This window comes from Spea bombifrons, chromosome 4 (genome assembly GCF_027358695.1).
Source record: "Spea bombifrons isolate aSpeBom1 chromosome 4, aSpeBom1.2.pri, whole genome shotgun sequence".
Lineage (NCBI taxonomy): Eukaryota > Metazoa > Chordata > Amphibia > Anura > Pelobatidae > Spea > Spea bombifrons.
Genome location: NC_071090.1, coordinates 96,127,922 through 96,146,773, shown reverse-complemented (window position 1 = coordinate 96,146,773; position 18,852 = coordinate 96,127,922). Strand labels below are relative to the sequence as shown.

Genomic DNA, 18,852 nt, shown 5'->3' with positions numbered 1-18,852 from the left:
TTAAGCTAAATAATAAAATACATAACTGTTCCAAATATTGTGTTTGTGTAAAACTAGTAAGCGATCAGAATAAAATGCATTTTAAAATTTCATTTTTACAGGAAGATTCAGTCGTATCACCCTTTAACAGGCGATGAATAAAATGGTGCACGTACTATTTAAAATACATGAACGTGCAAAATAGATGAAATGGTAAAAAGCATACATCCATGCTAATTCATACTAGCTACCAAATAATTTGCACCATCTCAGAAATAGTCTTCAAACATATACTATTGATATTTTCCTCATTCACATGGCGGTCCAAGCTTTGGTAAACCAGGAATACAGGATGTTATTGGCTTGATGTGTTTTGTCTGGCTGGGAGGGAGATTCTCAAATATACATATGGAATGTTACCAGAAAATGAAAAGTAATCTCTTATTTACAAAAAAAATAAAAAAACAATCTCACACATACATATATACTATATAACTAAAAGTATGTGGACACCTGACATCACAACTATATGAGCTTGTTGGACATCTCATTCCAAAACCATGAGCATTAATATGTAGTTGTCCCCCCCTTTACAGCTATAACAGCTTCCACTCTTCTGGGAAGACTCTCCAACTGGTGGAGCTGGAAGCATAGCAATGTCCAAAATGTCTTTTTATGCTGTACCCTTAAAAAACAAAACAAAACAAAAAAAACAGCCCCCGACCCTCTTCAGGAGTCATCGGCCCCACTGCGCATGCAAGTGTTTAGTTGTCTGAGCTGCTGTTACCCCTCAATCCTTCACAATAAATCACACTCACAGTGGACTGGGGCAGACTAAATTGAGAGATTATGAGCGGTGTCCACATACTTTTGGTCATGTAGTGTACATATATATATATATATAATTGATATCTATCTTGATCTATGTCATATTACAGCCAGGTAGCCATTTAAGCCCCTTTAGGCCAAACATTCTCTCTCTATCTATATATTATATATTATATATATATATATATTGTGTTGCAAGGTCCTCACCAACAAAGCCGTTGATTTTCACTCCTTGATTGTAGTTAACTCTCATGGCAGGGGTAACAATTTCATCGATGAACTTTTGGGAGAAGCCAGCCCTTTGCAAGGCCTCGTCGACGGTAACATTTAATTTCGTCATGAAGTCATTACCCCCTAGGGCGTGAAGTAACGACTCGGTTGTGGAAAATGAATAATCGAAGGTTTGATAGCGGTATATCCTACGAGAAACAAAATATGTCAGTGAACGGGCCGGTTCTAAGAAAGAATCGAACATGTGAATAACGCCAAAGACACTTCAAATGAATAGCCAGCCTGATACATTGTTTGTCTTAGTCGGTCAGTCCGAATTATGTCATACCTTGCGTTTAGGGTGTATAGTAAGAGATACGGCAGGGGCCACAGACCTTTTGTATGCAATTTGTGACCTTTTTTATGTATTATATTGCATTAAGACAAAGTGTGTTTTATCCAGACTATCTTCTGCTGGTTTTACGCATATATATTTGACGTTTGTGGCTGCAGAACACTGTGCTATAGAAGGACAGAGAGCCTCTCAGAGACGGACACTTGGAAGATGTGCGCCTGAAATGCCTACCTCATGAATTTATCCAACATGTCTTCCACCCACATGTACATGCGCAGAAAGTTGAGCCCGTAACGCCACAGCATTTTGACGATGTTAACAATGAACCAGTGGCTCTCTTGGAAAACAAAGTCCTCTCCGTTATGAATTCCAACCAGGCTATCGCTCGGCGCACGGACAGAAAGACCTGCAGGGTGAACACACCGAATCGTTACCCAGCAAATTCAACAGAGGGAATGACGAGAAAAAACATTTCAGCTCAAAAATAATCTGATTAGGGTGGTACAAGTTCTAAGTTGCAAGCTGTGTGTTATTCAGGTTTCTGGGCTCTCCGGGAGATCTCCATCAGACAAACACCGAATGATCTGCATTACAACAGTACGCTGGTAAGTTCCTTGCCTGAGAGTTAGACCTTCACCACTTAATCTTGGGGCAGAATGTTACATTATAAGAACATGAAGCCTTTGTTAATGAAATTCCCATTCTACTACATTCTGTACTCCACAGAGCCAGGTGCATGGGGTCTTTCAATCAGTGCCCACCCTTTCAAAGGCTATCTGAACAAATCGACAGCGATCAGCAACCTGATAGGTGAAAGATAACTAAATGAGGAGGAAAGTCCTGGACTGAAAAATGTTGGATCGGGAGACGTGATATCTGGATTAAAGTCCTTGGGGCGGTAAACTTCAGAATTCACGTCGCATTATTCCATTCTATCTAAAGCGTTGTCATAAAAGCACAAAGGGCGTCACTAGATCTTGGACAGCTGGTGGCCCTTGGAGATAGGTTGAGGGACCCTATATTGTACAGTAAAGTGTATACAAGAAGCGCATAAACACATATAAACCACGCAATGTACACACCCAATTCTTTAACAAATGTTTTCATGTGCAGATTTAAGGGGTGTATCACGGATCCCCCAGCCTCATATTGGCCACCTTCCATGTCCACCGTAGCCAAGCGGCCTCCGACTTCTCCTTTTTCAAACAAATCAATCTGGACGTGTTTCCCAAATTTCTGCCTCAGAAAATACGCAGCAGACGATCCTCCGATTCCAGCTCCCACCACAGCTACAAAAAAGAAAGGTTATTTTAAAACGTTAGCCAATTTAATACAAACCGCAGATAAGATAGGGCAGAAAATGATGGCTTCATAGTTAAGCGTAATTGTAAGGCTTCTCTTTATAAAACTGATTTAGTTTGGGGTTTTTTTCGTATTTTTTCACTTTTGCCTAGTAATGAAACGTAAGCACAATATCTCTATTATAAGTGAACAGAGCGTCACTAGATTGTCAGCTCCTTGAATCACTGTATCATGTTATATCAGGGTTTCATGTCCTTTGTTCCCCGTGCGTGTCCGGCCTCTACGTTGGTTATTGAAGGGGCCCCAAAGCTTTCAATGGGTTCTCATTTCTGTTCAGAGGCTCTTCTCTCAAAGAACATGAACTGCCAGGATTCTCTCTAGGTGTATAATTTATGGACCCCCCCTCCCTTTGGGCAGAGGTCACAGAGTGCTTGAAACTTTGTACTGTGTGCTAATATACAATCCCCCGCAAGTCATCATAACATTTGTGGCCAGGGAATGGAACTGGAAACTCCTGTGCAACCTTTTTAACACAAGCACTAAAACATCACAATAAGGTGAAGATCGCTGACTAGGCACAGGCTGGACTCTGGCATTAAAGACAGTGAAATACAAAGTGTGTGCCAAGAAGTGTTATCAGGAGACAGGTAATCAGCCCACACCTTATAATGCAGCACTGCATTTACTACTCCCTTGCTACGCAGTATTACCCTCTGTACCCAAGCAAAGCACCCCTCATCACGGTAACGTGTGCTTGCAGGTGTTCCCATCACACCTCGCAGTAGGTAGACCCTCCGCGCGCACACCGCACTACCCATTCCCCCAGCAATTTACCCCTGGCATATTACCTATCCTGTTGGGCGGAAACCGGAGCTCCTGTGCCACCCCAGCCCGCAGGCTGCCCACTAGAAAGAGCCAAAAGGCGACCATGAGCCCAGCGAGCTGCTTCATTCCGATTCCAATGCACGTCCTGGAGCCTGCACACTGCGCATGCGCGACCTGCCCATGGACTCCACGCACCACCCACGCCGGTGGATTTCTTCTCCCGGCTACGGCTTATCTGTAACGTTTATATGAACGTTACAATATTAAAACAGAGGACACTTTGTTGGGGTAGATTAATCTTAGTGATTAAACCCTCTATTGCATTATATGCCGCTGATAAAGCCCCCCCTAGGGGTAACTAAAGGAACACGTGACATTTACCATTAAAAATGGACTCATTCCCTGCACACTCGGCATTGTAATGTATGAGTTATGTCACACTTGCTATAAAGATATTTTGCACATATATTTATTGGAACAACAATAGCCAGTTAAATAGACAATATCACTGTTTTGCCACCCATAACGTTTATTTTTTAACTTTAAGCCCAGGGTACCTATTTAACTATGTGAAGAAGAGGGCACCAAAAAGCACTCGGCAATGGAGTGGAAACTGAACCTCCCTGAGGGGGTATGCCACCCCTTCCATCACCACCCAGCGGCCGGGATCTTCTTGGTCATATGAGTGGGACCACCCAAAAGCACCTCCATTTCTCCCACCAAAAAGAGCCGAATCGTCCAGGTGCGGATTATTCAGGAACGGCACGTACGTTAGATAAGCAGCAAACAGCGGCGCAGAACACAAACCCCAGCAACTTAACCAAAAATATACAGCGATGGCGTCCGTGTACTGTCTATAAGAGACACCAGAAACAGTCAGCAACATGACATACAGTAAAACACATTGAAGAATATTAGCCTTACGGCAGGAACAGCACGTGGTGGGGGGATATGTCAAAAGCCCAAGGGGATCAGGAGTGCGTGGACTCCTCTTGTCAATGATGGAGTCTTTAAGCAAGCTGAGGGTTAGCCTGCGTCAGTCTCGGACAGTGACCCGATCCCTACCCAAGATCAAGCGGTTCCTGGCAAACCACAAAGTGTCCTTAACACAATACATTAGACACCAAGCTTCTTCTATGGCACCTTCTGGGAGGGTTCCTGGAAAAAAGTCCATACAGAACCGAGTGGTAGGAGAGGAACTTCCTTTCCGTGGAGTCTTTGAGTTCATTTTCCATGAATCTCTCCGGGGTACTTCTTGGGCTCCTTCATTGGCAAATACGTTCTGTTTTAGACACAGCATGGAGTAGGAGTTACGTGATCCTGAGCATTCCACCTGCTTACAGCTGTTCCAATCTTCATCAATCTCTTAATGTCAGGATAGGAACATATCAGGCCCAAAGCAGTCACTACATGGGCACATGAAACGTTACAGCTCCCACCGTATTATCCAAAGAGAAAAATGTAGTGTTTTGTGGGAGGTGATACCTTTTATTGGGCCAACACCGAGAAAGGTGTTAAGCTACAAAGGTCTTCTGGACCTCAACAGAAGATGTCAACTTCATGTCAAGTAGTTACTGCAATATAAAAACATCAAAGACCTAAATAAAATGCATGAAACATGAAATGTAGTTGCTTTTTTTAACTACATGCCATTGGTGGTCAGTGTTTTTGGGACCGTTCTGTCTAAATTGAGACTACTAGTATTGATTTCTGTACAAAAAGATCCAGAGGGTTTTTCCACGAACCCTAATGGTTTCAGCAGTCCTACGTACGATCAGGACTAGATTGTGATAACATTTAGGTTTCATGTGAAATTGTGACGTGACTCAACGTGTCATAAAACGATGCGTTGAGACAGGCCAGACATTTGTCTCCAGTCTGCACCGACCGGCCAAGTCCTAACAGGTCCTGATGCTATACCACGCACTCAATGCATACTGCGCATATAGCTAAGCTCTTCGTGTTTAGAGGGATAATGACTTCTGAGCACTAGAGGGACTCATAGAATTAATGGATATAAAGGGACGACGACCCCTTCTTACCTATGTCTTCATAAGATTGCATCCCCGCTTCGTGGAACAGCTGAAAGGTGTGGGCCGGGTCCCTGGAGTAATTGGTGCAGGGCTCCTCAGAACAGCAAGGCCCTGGAGCAATTGCTTCATGTGCTCGTCTGGCCCCGCATGTCCTGCAGTATGTGGGATGTATAAATTCACAGAAGGTAATCATCTACTCAGTTATACATCACACATCTTGCAGGACAGTGCTGTATATAGAACATGTCAAATGTATATGTATCCTGGAAAAAAGTTGCCAATAAGGCAAACCCTAGCCTTGACGGATATGACTTCATAGGCGTTATGAAGATAAATGTGATTCTTCTGTGTGCGTTATAAATATCAGGATCAGAATCACCAATGATTCATACACAGAATATAAGCACCTAGTAATGTGGGGATTTTTGGGGTTGTTTCTGTATGTCGTCTCCACGCTGACTTCCCCTTTATCGGGATCAGCACTGCGCAACCACCGGCCGGATGTGCCCGGCTAGGTGCTGTAGCCTCTTATAGCCAGCAATCAGCCCCTCTTGTGTTATTGGTGGCCACTGGCCTTAAAGCGCCAGGGCCGCCTCATCGTCCCCTGGTGAAAGCCGATTGATTTACACATCCTTTGTAATTGTCGGATGGGAAGATAAATTCAGGACAGAGAATAGTTTCTTCATTTTGAACCAAATATCTCCGACAAGCATCGTCCTACAGCAGCGCCCACCTCCTGCCACAGGAGAACCTGGTGGTCCTCCAGCTAATTGCTGCTAGACTGGCTACATTGTAAACCTTGCCCTCTCCTCCAAAACATATGTTGTGATAGTGGAGGAGAAAAAACGAATATCAATAAGTCGATAATTCTATGAATTTTTATAGGCTTCTGAGCAGGTTACTCCAGTATTGTGGCATTTAGGGAAAGGGAAATGATTCTGCAACCCTGTAAACTATTTCCAAAAGTCATATTTATTGGTACTTGGTGTATAATTAATTTCTAAATGCACATTTGAAAAGCACATCCGTGTATATATATATATATATATATATATATATATATATATTTATTTTTTATTCTGTAGTGTTATTTTTTTTACAGATTTGTTTCGATAGTCAGATGGAAGACGTGTACATCAGCAGCGCCGCTGGTGTAGTGGTATCATGCAAGATTCCCATTCTTGCGACCCGGGTTCGATTCCCGGGCGGCGCACTCACTTTTCTTTTCCTATAACATAAAACAATACTTTATTTTTATACAGTGGACTATTTAATGTGGTTTTCGTTTTAAGTAACGCTTTACATTGTAAAATATCCCAAATGCGGTTTCGTGTAATATAAATGATTACATTCCCGTGCAGGCGCTTAACTAGGACAGCTATGCGCTGGGGTCCTGAACCCGCGCTTGCGCCATCCTCCGTCGCCGCCATCTTGTGGTGACGGTTTCTCTGGCATTGTTCTAGGCCGGGCAGTGGGAGCCGGTGGACTGGGACCGATACAGAGAAGGAAAATACATAGAGCGGAGACCAGCTTTACGCCACGTCGCCCTCATCTCCAAACAGAAGTCAGTCGGGCTCGAAACTCCCCCGCCACCTGTACCGGGTTTCCCGCCTGTTCCTTCGGACATAGCGGGGCCCGGAGCTTGTAGCCATGGACGAAGAGCTACCCAAGACCCTGTGAGTTCTAAGGCCTTTATCGCTAGTCTGCCTGCATGCCCTCATAGTGGCAGACACGGTGCTGTCGGGTATGGTATTAGCGGCCGTGGTCGGGTACAACTCCTTATGTTATTTCCTGGTGTCTGTGGACAGAGGCCTTAGATTTACTATACTGAGGCCTGTTGGTATCGCTATGGCATTCAAGGCCCGGCTGAGGTATTGGGAGTTATGGAGGGTCCAGCTGTTTATATAGAAGTGTAGCATATTGTGCTTTGTTTATTCTGTCCATATTTACTGCCATTGCTCTTACCTTGTTACCTTAGCCTTATATCCCCGACCCCTCCCTTTCTGTTACCGTCTCTGCCAGCTGTGATGATCCGGTAATGCCTTTTATGTGATGTGACTGGCGGCCATTGTTTCCTTAAAGGAGACGAATATATATCCATTTATTTCACTTAAACCTCATTTTTTACATTCACTATAAGCATAGAATGTGACAGCAGATAATCATTCCGGCCCAGATGTTAATTCTAGATTCAGGGCAGCTTTATGTCTATCCCTCGCTAGCTTAGCCTCTACCTCCTTTCCTGGGGTACTGCTCCACTTATCTATCACCATTTCGGTAAATGAAGACTTCCTTATGGATTCCCATGTTGTTCTCTCCTCACGTTATTTCACGCCGTGTTTGTTTAATCATGAAGGGATTTGGTTACTGGTAGCGAGAGGTTATTTGGGTCTTGTGTGTTGTTTTAAGCTCTACAGACGGCAGGAATAAGTCATTTGTTTAAGATGAACGTGTAATGAAATGTATTTATTCTATTATCGCACTCCTGCTTGGCTTATCGCTCACTTTCTTTGCATCCCCGCCAGCGGTATACGGCTTCCCGAGACCCCGCTGTCTCTATCCCTTCCTGTAGTGTTGAGAAATCTGTTTTTCTGCTCGTTTTCTTGGCATAAAATAGCAATTTTCTGATGTTTCTTCTTCTTTGTATCTGCTTTCCTAAATTCTTTGTGCAATGATTAGAAACATGGAATTAACAGTAAATAAGATCCATTCAGCTCACCTAATCTGCCTTTTTTTTGAGGTTTTTTTTTTTTTTTTCTTCCGGCTTTAATGTTTTTAATCCTTGGGCTTGTTTTAGATTCAGGAGAGCTTTATGCTTATCCTACGCATGATTCCCTTACCGTGCTCGCCTCTACCACGTCTGCTGGGAGGCTGTTCCATTTATCTACCACCCTCTTAGTAAAGTTAAACTGAAATACGTATAGGGAGATGTACTTATTCTATCCTGTTTATATTACCATTGTGATTGGCAACGTTTTTAAGGATGCAATGGTTTACCTTTTGTTCCGTCACGGCATGTATCAGTATGAATACATCGCTGCCGCCTCTCGCTTTTAGGGTTCTCTTGTGATGTTTTCTTCTAAGTGCTATCTTTTTGAAATGTAAGAAATGTATTTGCGTGCTGACGTTTCTTCTATTTTTATTGTAGCTCTGTTATCTTCGAGTGACGTTTTGGAAATGCCTGTATTTAAAGAAGCTAATACATTTAACACAGCTGTAGCTAAATGCAGTAGAAACATCATTCCAGAGACAGTAGTTTGTTATATTTTAGTGCCTGCTTGATCATGTGACTCAGTAGCAGACACTGATAGGTTGGTGTCTAAAAACCAAATCCCCCCCAAAAATCAAACAATGTTTAGGTTCGTTTGGAACGTTCTCTTAAAACATATCTTCTTAAGCATAAGAGACAGCGCTGTATACAGTAATGCAGGCGAATGCTGACAAAACCTGGTTTTATGTCTTTTTGTTCCAAAAATCTTCATTTATCTGCAGAGCTGGCGGCTGCCATGGTTGTCAGTCATGTGATATTTCGGGTGAATCCCTGTTCAAACACCACACCGAGCTGATGCTTTACGGCTTCTACATAGGCTTTCATTAGGGTGTCAGGCCTGGGCTGTGCTATTGTTTCTCTCAGGCAGTGTAAGGAGTGTTTGTCGTGTAGATTGAACTAAAACGACAGACCTATACCACATACATTGCTGATATGCAACTCAAATAATAAAAAAAAAAAGATTTAAAGTAAATTGATGATATGTCAGAGCGCAGAATGCAAACACTAGAGCTCTTATCTGAGACACTTTGGTGAAAGTTCTCTCAATGTTCTGCACGGCATCATTTAGATTTTGTCTAAGTTGTAATAATTTTTATAATTTTATGTTTTACAGACAGGCAGTCTGTAAAATGATTAGCCGAGCAGATACAGATTGCTGCCTCCAATGTCCTGGGGCAGGATTAATGATAAAAACTGCCCTGTCCTGGCTATATACCTGCGCACAAACCCAATGCTGCAGGAATAGTTACAAATCTATAATACATTAACCAGAACCAAACCAAAGTATATGAGCAGCCCATCGTCCGCGCTCGTATAATCCTACCCAGCCGTATAGTGTATCTGACCCCCGTGACCCATCGCTATACACTCTCTCCCTGGCTGCCATGACATTGTTTCAAAAATATATGACGTGGGCTAATGAATCCCTCTGGATTAGTAGGAGTAAGGTGGCTGATTATTGACATCTCTTTCTAGATGTGCTCCCTGGGACGTTCTTTCTGTATATTACATTATACAGTGTTCATTTCGTATTAAACATGTCCCCTGCAGTCATTGGGCTCGTTTTATACTATAATATTGTTGTGGTTGTCTAGGCAGGGAAGGTGATGTCCTGAGCAGTTTGCGTCATGAGCTGTTACCGCTTAGGGGTATAATTAAACAGAATATCTCTTTTGGATATACTGGATTAATAAACAGAGATATTCTATTCTAAACTATTTTTTATAATGTGCATGGATGGTACTAGAGTAAAATAAGTTTCCTACAAATATCTCGTTGGATCGTACTGATATCACCTCGTCAATATACTCATCATGTTTTCTCACTACAGATATGTGGGAAACCTGTCCAGGGATGTGACCGAAGCGCTGATTCTCCAGGTCTTTAGCCAGATTGGTCCCTGCAAAAGCTGCAAGATGATCATGGATGTAAGTCTCGGGGGTCTGCAGTCTGTGGTAAAGCTGATGTACTTTGAAATTGTCAGATAAGGTATATATCGGCACATTTTATTGTAGTCCCCGGCAAATCCAGCACCAGTGACAGGGAATGCCAAAACTGCTTCCAAGGGGAAAGATCATTTATGCCTCATCTGTGTATTTGGCACAAATGTTATTGTTTTTTAATAACGTGAATGGTAGATCGCCTGTGTGTAATCCCTGAAGCTTTTTAGCATGCCCACCACTGAACATCTACTAACCGTATACACGAGTGATTTAACGCAACGTTATCTCGTGGGGTGGATGTAATTCCGGGAGTGGCCACTGCTGCTTCACAACCAAATGAAACTGGCTGTGGTTCAAAGGATTGTTGCCACATTTTTACTCTTCTTTGTTCTATTTCCCTTTAAACACACAAACTTTTTGTTTTAAAAGTTTTTGTCTTCTCCAATCTGATGTATTTTTGAACAGACTGCTGGGAATGATCCATATTGTTTTGTGGAGTTCTACGAACACCGCCATGCAGCTGCGTCTTTAGCAGCAATGAACGGCCGGAAGATCATGGGGAAGGTAGGCTGACACTTCAGTTATGTAGTAGTCTGATGGTTAATGTGAGCCAGTTATTCACAAATATGTAGATGGACAGATCTTCAGATCTCACACAGAACATCCATGCATCTGATGTGCTTGACGGTGGAGTCTGCCTCCTTAAATAACACTTCCGCTGTGCTCACTAACATTTCTGGTAGCGTTTTTTTCAACATCGTGCTAACGGGAGAGTTTCAGATTGAAATAAGCAGAATAGGCCAGCACTGCTGTGAAACATGATGGTGCTTTATAAATCAATAAAAACTAGCCTTAAAGGACGCTACTGCCATCCTGTTTGCTTCCATGAATATGATAGCCGAATGGTCCCTTTAAATGCTCGTATCACCCCCCCTTCCAGATGCATTGGGGTTCTGCAGAACCCCCCCCACATGCATTTTCCTCTATCCCCACTCCTTGCACCGGAGCTGCAGCTTCTAAAGGTAAGTGTTTGATTTTATTGAATTTTAAAGCAAGTTTAATGAATGCATATCAAAGTATAACAAGGCTCTTTCATGTACCACGAAAACCGGAAATCTTTATTTTCACAAGAACACCTGGGTTTGTAACACATACTTTTCTTTATAGGAGGTTAAAGTCAACTGGGCCACCACCCCTAGCAGCCAGAAAAAAGACGCAAACAGTAAGTTTCACCATCCTCCATACCTGCTATAGACCCTTCTGTGTACTGTTTTTCAGAATAAAAGTAACAATTAAAAACTGTACTTTATTTTACTGTTAAATTTTTAATTTATTCTTAGATGTTTTTGTTTTGTTGTCTTGTGCAAATATATTTAAGAACAAATCTAATCTTTGTCATCAGGTAGTTCCGTTGTCAGCACACTGCGTTCTCAAGGTAATTGTGTCTTCTTACAGATAAAAATTAATTCTCTCAAGAGTGACGAGTGACAGCTTTTTTTTGTCAGTTATGTGACTACTTTCCTCCTATTTCCCTGCCATTTTCTGGCAGCCTGTATCGTGTGTATATTAAAAAAAAAAAAACAACCCATGCATTTAAGCCCTCCCTAACCTCTGTTGCCCTAAAGTGTTGCTCTAGCTGGAATTTTCAGATCATCTTCAGTATGTTCTGGTTCCCAAATGAATATCGCCAAGCAAATGCAAGCTTTTCTCAGCATTATTTTTTTTTTCTATGTGGTGTGCTATAATGATATCGAGCACAACAACAAACTAAATATCACCTACACTGGGCATTATGTGTGAAGTTTGTCTTTAAGGAGTTTACCTTATCTTTTCTGGTTTCTATTCTTTATTCTTATGTTCATTGGTTATGTTATAGTTAATTGCAAGTTGGCCTTTTCATGGCTCGGAAGGGGTACAGAACAGTACTGGGGATTATACTTAATAAATGGGAAAATATTGAATAAAAACATCAATTGATACTTTGAAATTGTCTAAATAGCTATGCATTTGCCAGTTACATTGAATCATTTTAGCTTGCTTAATTCTGGCCATTATGGATATTACATTTTTTGCCAGGAGTTGAATGTGATGTAGTTTAAAAATGTGAATGTATTTCTCCTTTTCATCCATTTTCCCCTCCCCTCTTCCAATAAGATCATTTCCATGTCTTTGTTGGTGACTTGAGCCCAGAGATAACAACTGATGACATTAAAGCCGCATTTGGTCCGTTTGGGAGAATATCGTAAGTTAAAAAAAAAAGTTTCTGTGTTTCAACAAATGGAAGTATGGAAATTGTAATACTTCGTAGATTTCTATCAATTACATTTTACATTCACCGTAGAAAATGTCTTGCACTTTTTATTTCATTGCTGTTAAGTTTTTAATATTTAATTTCTCAAAATTTACAGCAGATCACAGACCAAAAAGGGGGTTAACGCATTGACCTGAGAATTCAGTTAACAGGCCACGTATGCCCTTCTTTTTTTAATTCAATTTTTTATATACTTTTACCTATTTGAATTTTGTTCTCATGTTTTTTTGTTATTTATTCAGTAAGTTAGAATGTGATTTGCAATGACCAGGATGGGAATTGCATGTTTTCACAGCTGGTGTGACCTGCGAGCCTCGCCTATAGCAAGTCACTCTTGCTCTGAAAGAGTTCAAAATAGTTTACTTCAAAGTACAAATCTGCACATTGACTTGTTAAAAAGAAGTCTCCATTAGTCAACTACAAATGTGACTGTGTTAAGTGTGTTCCATTTTAGTGGAATTTGCTGTGAATTCAAGAAGTTGCTTAGACGTAGTTACATGCCTTTAAAGCAACAACCGAGCAGCTTTGAAGCTGCTTGTTTTCCAAATTGCACTAAAAATTATGTTGCGGGTGGGGGCACCAGTAGCTTCTTCCTTTGTTTTTATACCCCGTCAGTTTGCATGGCCATCAGTCCCCCCCAGCTTTAATAAGAACATTTGGCAGTGTCTCTGAAGGTTATGAAAGTTCTGCTTCCACTTCTTTCATTTGCCAGCGCTTTAAATGATTTTTCTTTTTGTTTTTTTTAGTAAGGCACGGTGTGGTTTTGTGTTATTTGCATTAGTTTGTATTTGCTTAGATGCCATTCTAAAAAATAAACTTTTATTCCGCTTTTAATCTATTCTCTTCTCCTCTTCTACAGAGATGCCCGTGTGGTGAAAGATATGACAACTGGAAAATCTAAGGGCTATGGATTTGTGTCCTTCTTCAATAAGTGGGTAAGTGCAGCTTGTTTGGGTATATGCTGTCTTAATATGTTCTAGTATTTTATTTTTTTTCTTCGCTTATGGTTTATATGTTGGTCATGTTGATCTGAAAATTATTTGTATGTAACTTGAATAGGGAGCATTAATATTTTTATTGTTGCTTTCCTAAATGACGAAGCGTTGCCTAAAATATACAATATGTTTACTTTTAGTAAATGCCTGGTTCTAAGAACTTCTCAATATCCTCTTTTCATAGGATGCAGAAAATGCCATAGCGCAAATGGGAGGCCAGTGGCTTGGTGGTCGACAGATTCGAACTAACTGGGCCACAAGAAAACCTCCGGCCCCGAAGAGTACATATGAATGTGAGTGTTTCCAAGACAGGCATAAAGGGCCATCCAGCTGGGATCTGTCCATGTCATTAAACTATATCTAGAATGTCAATGTGCCTTTTATTCATTCTTTAGTTATTGTCCCCCACTTGTCTCTACTGAAAGCAGAGAACATAACCTAGAATTCAGTGGAGACAGCAGTCACCAATCACTATGCTATCTGAAAATCTAGGCCCATGAATCCCTTAATCCTGCACTGGTCCTGTTGATTAACTACGTGTGTCCATAGTTGGCTTGCGGTTTCTTCTTTATTTGAGTAGTTCACCTGGTTCTTTGCTTTGAAAATCATGTTTTGTTTTTTTTTGTTTTTTCCCCAGCCAATACAAAACAGTTGTCATATGATGAGGTGGTCAGCCAGTCGAGCCCCAGCAACTGCACTGTGTATTGTGGAGGTGTCACATCAGGTTTAACAGGTTAGAACCCTCCGCTTTACTCTCTCCCTTTCTTTTTGTAAGTTCGTTGTTTAACTTTATTTTCCTGTCTTTTGTGCAGAGCAACTGATGCGGCAGACATTTTCACCTTTTGGGCAAATAATGGAGGTCAGGGTCTTCCCAGATAAAGGTTATTCTTTTGTAAGGTAAGCTTTTCTCGAACATGATCGTTAAAAAAATAAATAAATAAAAAAATACAATTTTTTTACCACGTCTACTTGATTTTCATGATGTGCTCACATCTACATAGCCGTTCAGTAAACGGCGTTCAGTTGCGGTACAAAAACTGAGGAATCAAGCACATAGCATATTAGTGACTCGCTGCTCACAAGCCAAACCCACTCACCTTTAACAAGCTGTCTTTTGAAGAAAGCTAACACTCTGGATTGTGACAGCTGTAAAAAATGTCCTATGTCAGCTATTTAAATGTTTGGCATTAAATGAGATATATTTATGCAATATTTGCTATTTTTCTTTGCTAGAAAAGTGTTTATTTTGTATAACCTCAGACACTGTTTGTTGCTCTAGGTTTAACGCACACGAAAGCGCAGCACATGCAATAGTCAGCGTGAACGGAACTACAATTGAGGGGCACGTAGTGAAATGTTACTGGGGTAAAGAGACCCCGGACATGCTGAATACTGTTCAGCAGGTAAGAGGCAAAACACTGCTTACAGCTTTATCTTACATATCTTAGACACTTTATAATTAACCAAAACCAGTGGTTCGAAGCTGGACGGAGTCCCACTGATGGGAATGGTGCTGGTGCTAATTATAGACACAAGACTCTTGGTTGGTTAGCTTTACGAAATCAACAGTTTTGTGGCTGTTGTAAACACTCCTATTACTTGCTAATAAATGGGGTTAAATCCCATTAGCAGCGATGGGTCTGTCTACTATTGCCTTTCTGTCTAAAGAGCATTCTATTGGTTCTTTGTATGACCCTCATTATTTCCTCACCTACTTCTTGATGAGTTTGGTGTAAAAGCCCAACTTAGTAATTTTGTTTGTATTCTAATTATTTTTCCGTTTGAGGCTGTTAAACGTTTTCATATGCTGGAAATAAAAGTGCTGCTGAAGGATTGTTTGAGCTACAAAAAATAGAATTTTGATTCAAATTTTATAGAAAGCATTGTACTTAAGCACCCTCATTAAATGGCTAAATGTAATCACATGGAAAAGTGAGCATAAAGTAAATAGTTCTCTATACAGTAGTGTAGGGCAACATTTACAAAAAGTTGTTTTATTTCGTTTTGCTCCAATAAACTTCCTTTAAAAATGGTAGCGTTTAAATCTGCAGGTAGTCATGGGAATGACTTTTCCTACTCAAGCACCACAGTGAGTTGATTATTTGTGGCAATGCTAATAAAGTCCTCCTTATGCAATTATGCAATCTCATTTAATTAAGATTGAGTCATTCTATTGTTTACCACAAGTCTGTATAATGAGTAGATCAGACGATCATGAACCCCCCCCCCCAGATTTTACAAATGTATTTGACACTACTAATAAAAAAATAAAAATGTAAGTATACCTAACTTTTTTTCCCCCCTCTACAGCAAAGCCAAATTAGCTTTCCCCCACCATACGGTCAGTGGGGCCAGTGGTATGGAGGAGCCCAGCAGATAGGCCAGTACATGCCCAATGGCTGGCAAGTACCAGCATATGGGGTATATGGACAAGCTTGGAATCAGCAGGGATTTAGGTAAGATAAGAGACATATTTTGGTCTAAACGCTGTTACTATGATTGAGGAATTTACAAGCTTCTTTCTGGGCTATTAACTCGAATTGATGTATAAAGGTTCGCCACTAGAGCGTGGTGTGAAACTGATTTCTATTTCAAATGCTGCACAAGGAGGAGACAACTTTAGCACTTGAAGCACGACACAGTTGGTTGAAAACCCTTAATAAATGTTGAGCAAAAGCATTCTATGCATACAACCTTGGGTGGATATTTGTTCCTTTAAAATTGACTATTTGAAATCTGATTTTCCCTTATTTTAAGATGAATTCTTGGCTTTAAAATTGCTTTACCCCTTGACAATTGATGTGCCTGGTATGTCATGGGGGTTAAGCAAGTGTAGAAAGCAATCAACTTTTGCTTTCTTCGCTCAGCTGGTGTTGCTGAAATGCCTCGACATTGAGGCATGCAGCAACACCAAAAAAACTGTATGGGTCCCGTTAAACAGCTCCTAGGTGAAGCGCATTCACCATATTGAAAAGCTATATGCATTTCAAATATGAAATTTGGCGGGTTTTCTTCATTAGCTTTTGTATATGAGTAAAATATTTTTTATATGTAAATTAGATATGCTGATTATATTTAAAGAGAGTCCTCGTCTTAAAAGAAAAGAATATAATTTGTGTGGGTACAGTAAACAAAATTAGTTAAGCACAAACACTACAGAAGCGTTACACCATTGGCACACAGTATATAACATGTATATTAAAAAAAACCTGAGTATTTTCTGAATTTGAAGAAACTCCTACACCATTCATATTATGTAAGATTCGCGTTTAAGAATTATGAGTTTAAGATTTTTTTTATTTTGCAGTCAAACTCCATCTTCTGCCACCGCATGGATGGGACCAAATTATGGCGTGCAGCCTCCCCCTGGACAGAATGGAACCCTGATTACGAACCAAACGGGATATCGTATGGCTGGATACCAAACGCAATGAGAGGAAGGACTCCCAGACTCACCAGCAGTCTGCTGCTGGCTCATTTGTTTACTTTGATTACGTTATGAAATCACGTCAGTGCAGATGTCAGATACAGTATATTTATTAAAACAGAAGTGAAACCATTTTTTAATCATGAAACTTTCATCTACTTGTTTAAAACCCCGAACCACACACAAAATACTAGAGATGCTGGATGTTTGCCAATTTTTGCCTTCCTTTTTTCATTTTATTTTTTTATATATAACTGTCGCTTAACCCTGTCTCTCTTGAAGGGAACAGCCAAGCCTTGATTGCCAGATCTTTCGGCAGCAAAAAGGGTTAAGTTCATTTGAAATAATAAATCAATGCAGGGATCACTGCCACTTTTGGCAGCAAATTGCACAAAAATGTCTTTTTTTTCCCACTTAAGTAGTGTGCAGTTTTAGATTGCATTCCTAGTATAATTCAAGATGTATTATAAAGATTAACTGTACAAAAATTGACTCTGTGAAGGTTTGTTTTTTCTTTGTTTTTTTTTTTGTTTTTTTTTTTTAACCTTCAGTATGAATTCATATTGTTCAGGTTCTATACACTGTTCAACATTCTTTATGCCATGGTTGGTTCTAACTTGTTTTTTTTAAAAAGCAATTTGGCCTTATAAAGGTAATATATTGTCTGCACAGGGAGGACTCTGATCACACTGATCCTTCGAGTGTTAAAAGGGTTAACCTCTTTCATTAAAAAAAAAAAATGTGACTTGATCTGAGCCTGTACGTGAAACTCTGAGAAGATCCTTCTTCCATATTCTGTTGACATTTTTTGTTTGTTTTGTTTTTGTTCTTCAAGAAGGTGCCTAGGAAAAAATCCCTGTTGGGTTTATTTCTAAAGGATTTTTATCTTCTGTCGTGTAAAAAAACAACAAAAAAAGTATCTGGAAATGGGGAATTATAGAAACCCATTTACTGAAATTGCAAAAAAAAGTGATAAATTCTTAATGAACCAGAGTGTACGGTTTGATCTTTCATTTACACACATTATTAATTGAATACATACACACACGGTCTCCTTTTATGTGTATAACAACGCCTGTTACAGGGATGTGGAAAAGTTGGCTTGGGTTTTCATTGTATTGGGAAGCCGTGCTTGTGCGGCTGCATCCTGCGGCTGTCTGCTGATTTGGCTTAAGGTCTTTTGTACGGATCAGCATTAAAATGAACCTGCAATGGGTGCGGTGCTAGCAAGTGAGAATTACCGTATTGGCCCGAATATAGGCCGCACTTTTTTCCCCCCACTTTAAGTCTTTAAAGTGGGGGTGCGGCCTATATTCGGGGTCTAGCGCCCGACGCCCGGGACATGCAGTCCCGGGCGCCGGGCAGGCAGCGGGGTTAGGATACAGATCCCCCGCAGCGGTGCAGGGGACCTGTATCCTACTGTCTGCACTTTCCACGGGGGGGGAGTACCGGCACGGGAGGTTGTCTAAGCGCATCGCACGGACGGTGAACATCCGCACGATGCATTTTAACCCCCCCGACTTACCAGAACAGACTCCCGGGTGTCTTGCAGGGCCGGCGGAAGACATCTACGCAATACGCGTATACAACTTCCGGTGCCGGCACTTCCGCTGAGTGCCGGCACCGGGAGTTGTATACCCGATGTGCATAGATGTCCCCCTCCGGCCCCGTAAGACACCCGGGAGTCTACTCTGGTAAGTCGGGGGTGGGGAGGACAGAGTGGCAGCATATCTCGGGGGGAGGAGAGGACAGAGTGGCAGCATATCTCGGGGGGGGGGGCAGAGTGGCAGCATGTTTTTGGCGCTTTTTTAAAGAAAAAAACTTTTTCTTTAAAAAAGCACCAAACTTTTAGGGGGCGGCCTATATACGGGGGC

The 18,852-nt window shown here is 41.1% G+C and overlaps 2 protein-coding genes and 1 non-coding gene across 4 annotated transcripts in view; 2 read left to right on the top strand and 1 right to left on the bottom strand.

Annotated features, from left to right (window-relative positions):
• PCYOX1 (prenylcysteine oxidase 1) overlaps nt 1-3,656 on the bottom strand; it is a 5,102-nt gene extending 1,446 nt beyond the window's left edge. The window contains exons 1-4 of the mRNA XM_053464102.1: nt 3,523-3,656; nt 2,455-2,661; nt 1,604-1,778; nt 1,015-1,226 (exon numbers count right to left, since the gene is read on the bottom strand). Coding sequence (XP_053320077.1) covers nt 1,015-1,226; nt 1,604-1,778; nt 2,455-2,661; nt 3,523-3,625 — 697 coding nt within the window. The 5' untranslated portion in view covers nt 3,626-3,656. The remainder of the gene's footprint in view (nt 1-1,014; nt 1,227-1,603; nt 1,779-2,454; nt 2,662-3,522) is intronic.
• A 2,045-nt stretch (nt 3,657-5,701) lies between these two features.
• Nucleotides 5,702-17,971, top strand: TIA1 (TIA1 cytotoxic granule associated RNA binding protein). Of its 2 annotated transcripts, XM_053464109.1 has the most exons (14): nt 5,702-5,717; nt 6,996-7,208; nt 10,134-10,230; nt 10,711-10,809; nt 11,413-11,467; nt 11,648-11,680; nt 12,400-12,487; nt 13,416-13,491; nt 13,736-13,844; nt 14,189-14,284; nt 14,364-14,448; nt 14,831-14,954; nt 15,862-16,007; nt 16,859-17,971. In XM_053464109.1, exons 2-14 carry the CDS (start codon nt 7,183-7,185, stop codon nt 16,983-16,985), a joined length of 1,161 nt encoding a protein of 386 aa, XP_053320084.1. In that variant the 5' UTR covers nt 5,702-5,717; nt 6,996-7,182; the 3' UTR covers nt 16,986-17,971. The 2 variants fall into 2 exon arrangements, with proteins under 2 accessions (XP_053320084.1, XP_053320082.1); XM_053464107.1 differs by lacking the exon at nt 5,702-5,717 and having other exon boundaries at nt 6,947-7,208.
• Nucleotides 6,675-6,745, top strand: TRNAG-CCC (transfer RNA glycine (anticodon CCC)). The gene has a single exon. It is a non-coding gene; the product is annotated as a tRNA-Gly (tRNA).
• Nucleotides 17,972-18,852: the final 881 nt, after the last annotated feature.

Excerpts from the sequence above, each read along its gene's own strand:
- TIA1 (XM_053464109.1), top strand. The coding sequence starts at position 7,183 with ATGGACGAAGAGCTACCCAAGACCCT. Across the intron at positions 11,681-12,399 it reads CAGCACACTGCGTTCTCAAG|ATCATTTCCATGTCTTTGTT; the intron begins GTAATTGTGTCT and ends TCTTCCAATAAG. Across the intron at positions 13,845-14,188 it reads CCCGAAGAGTACATATGAAT|CCAATACAAAACAGTTGTCA; the intron begins GTGAGTGTTTCC and ends TTTTTTCCCCAG.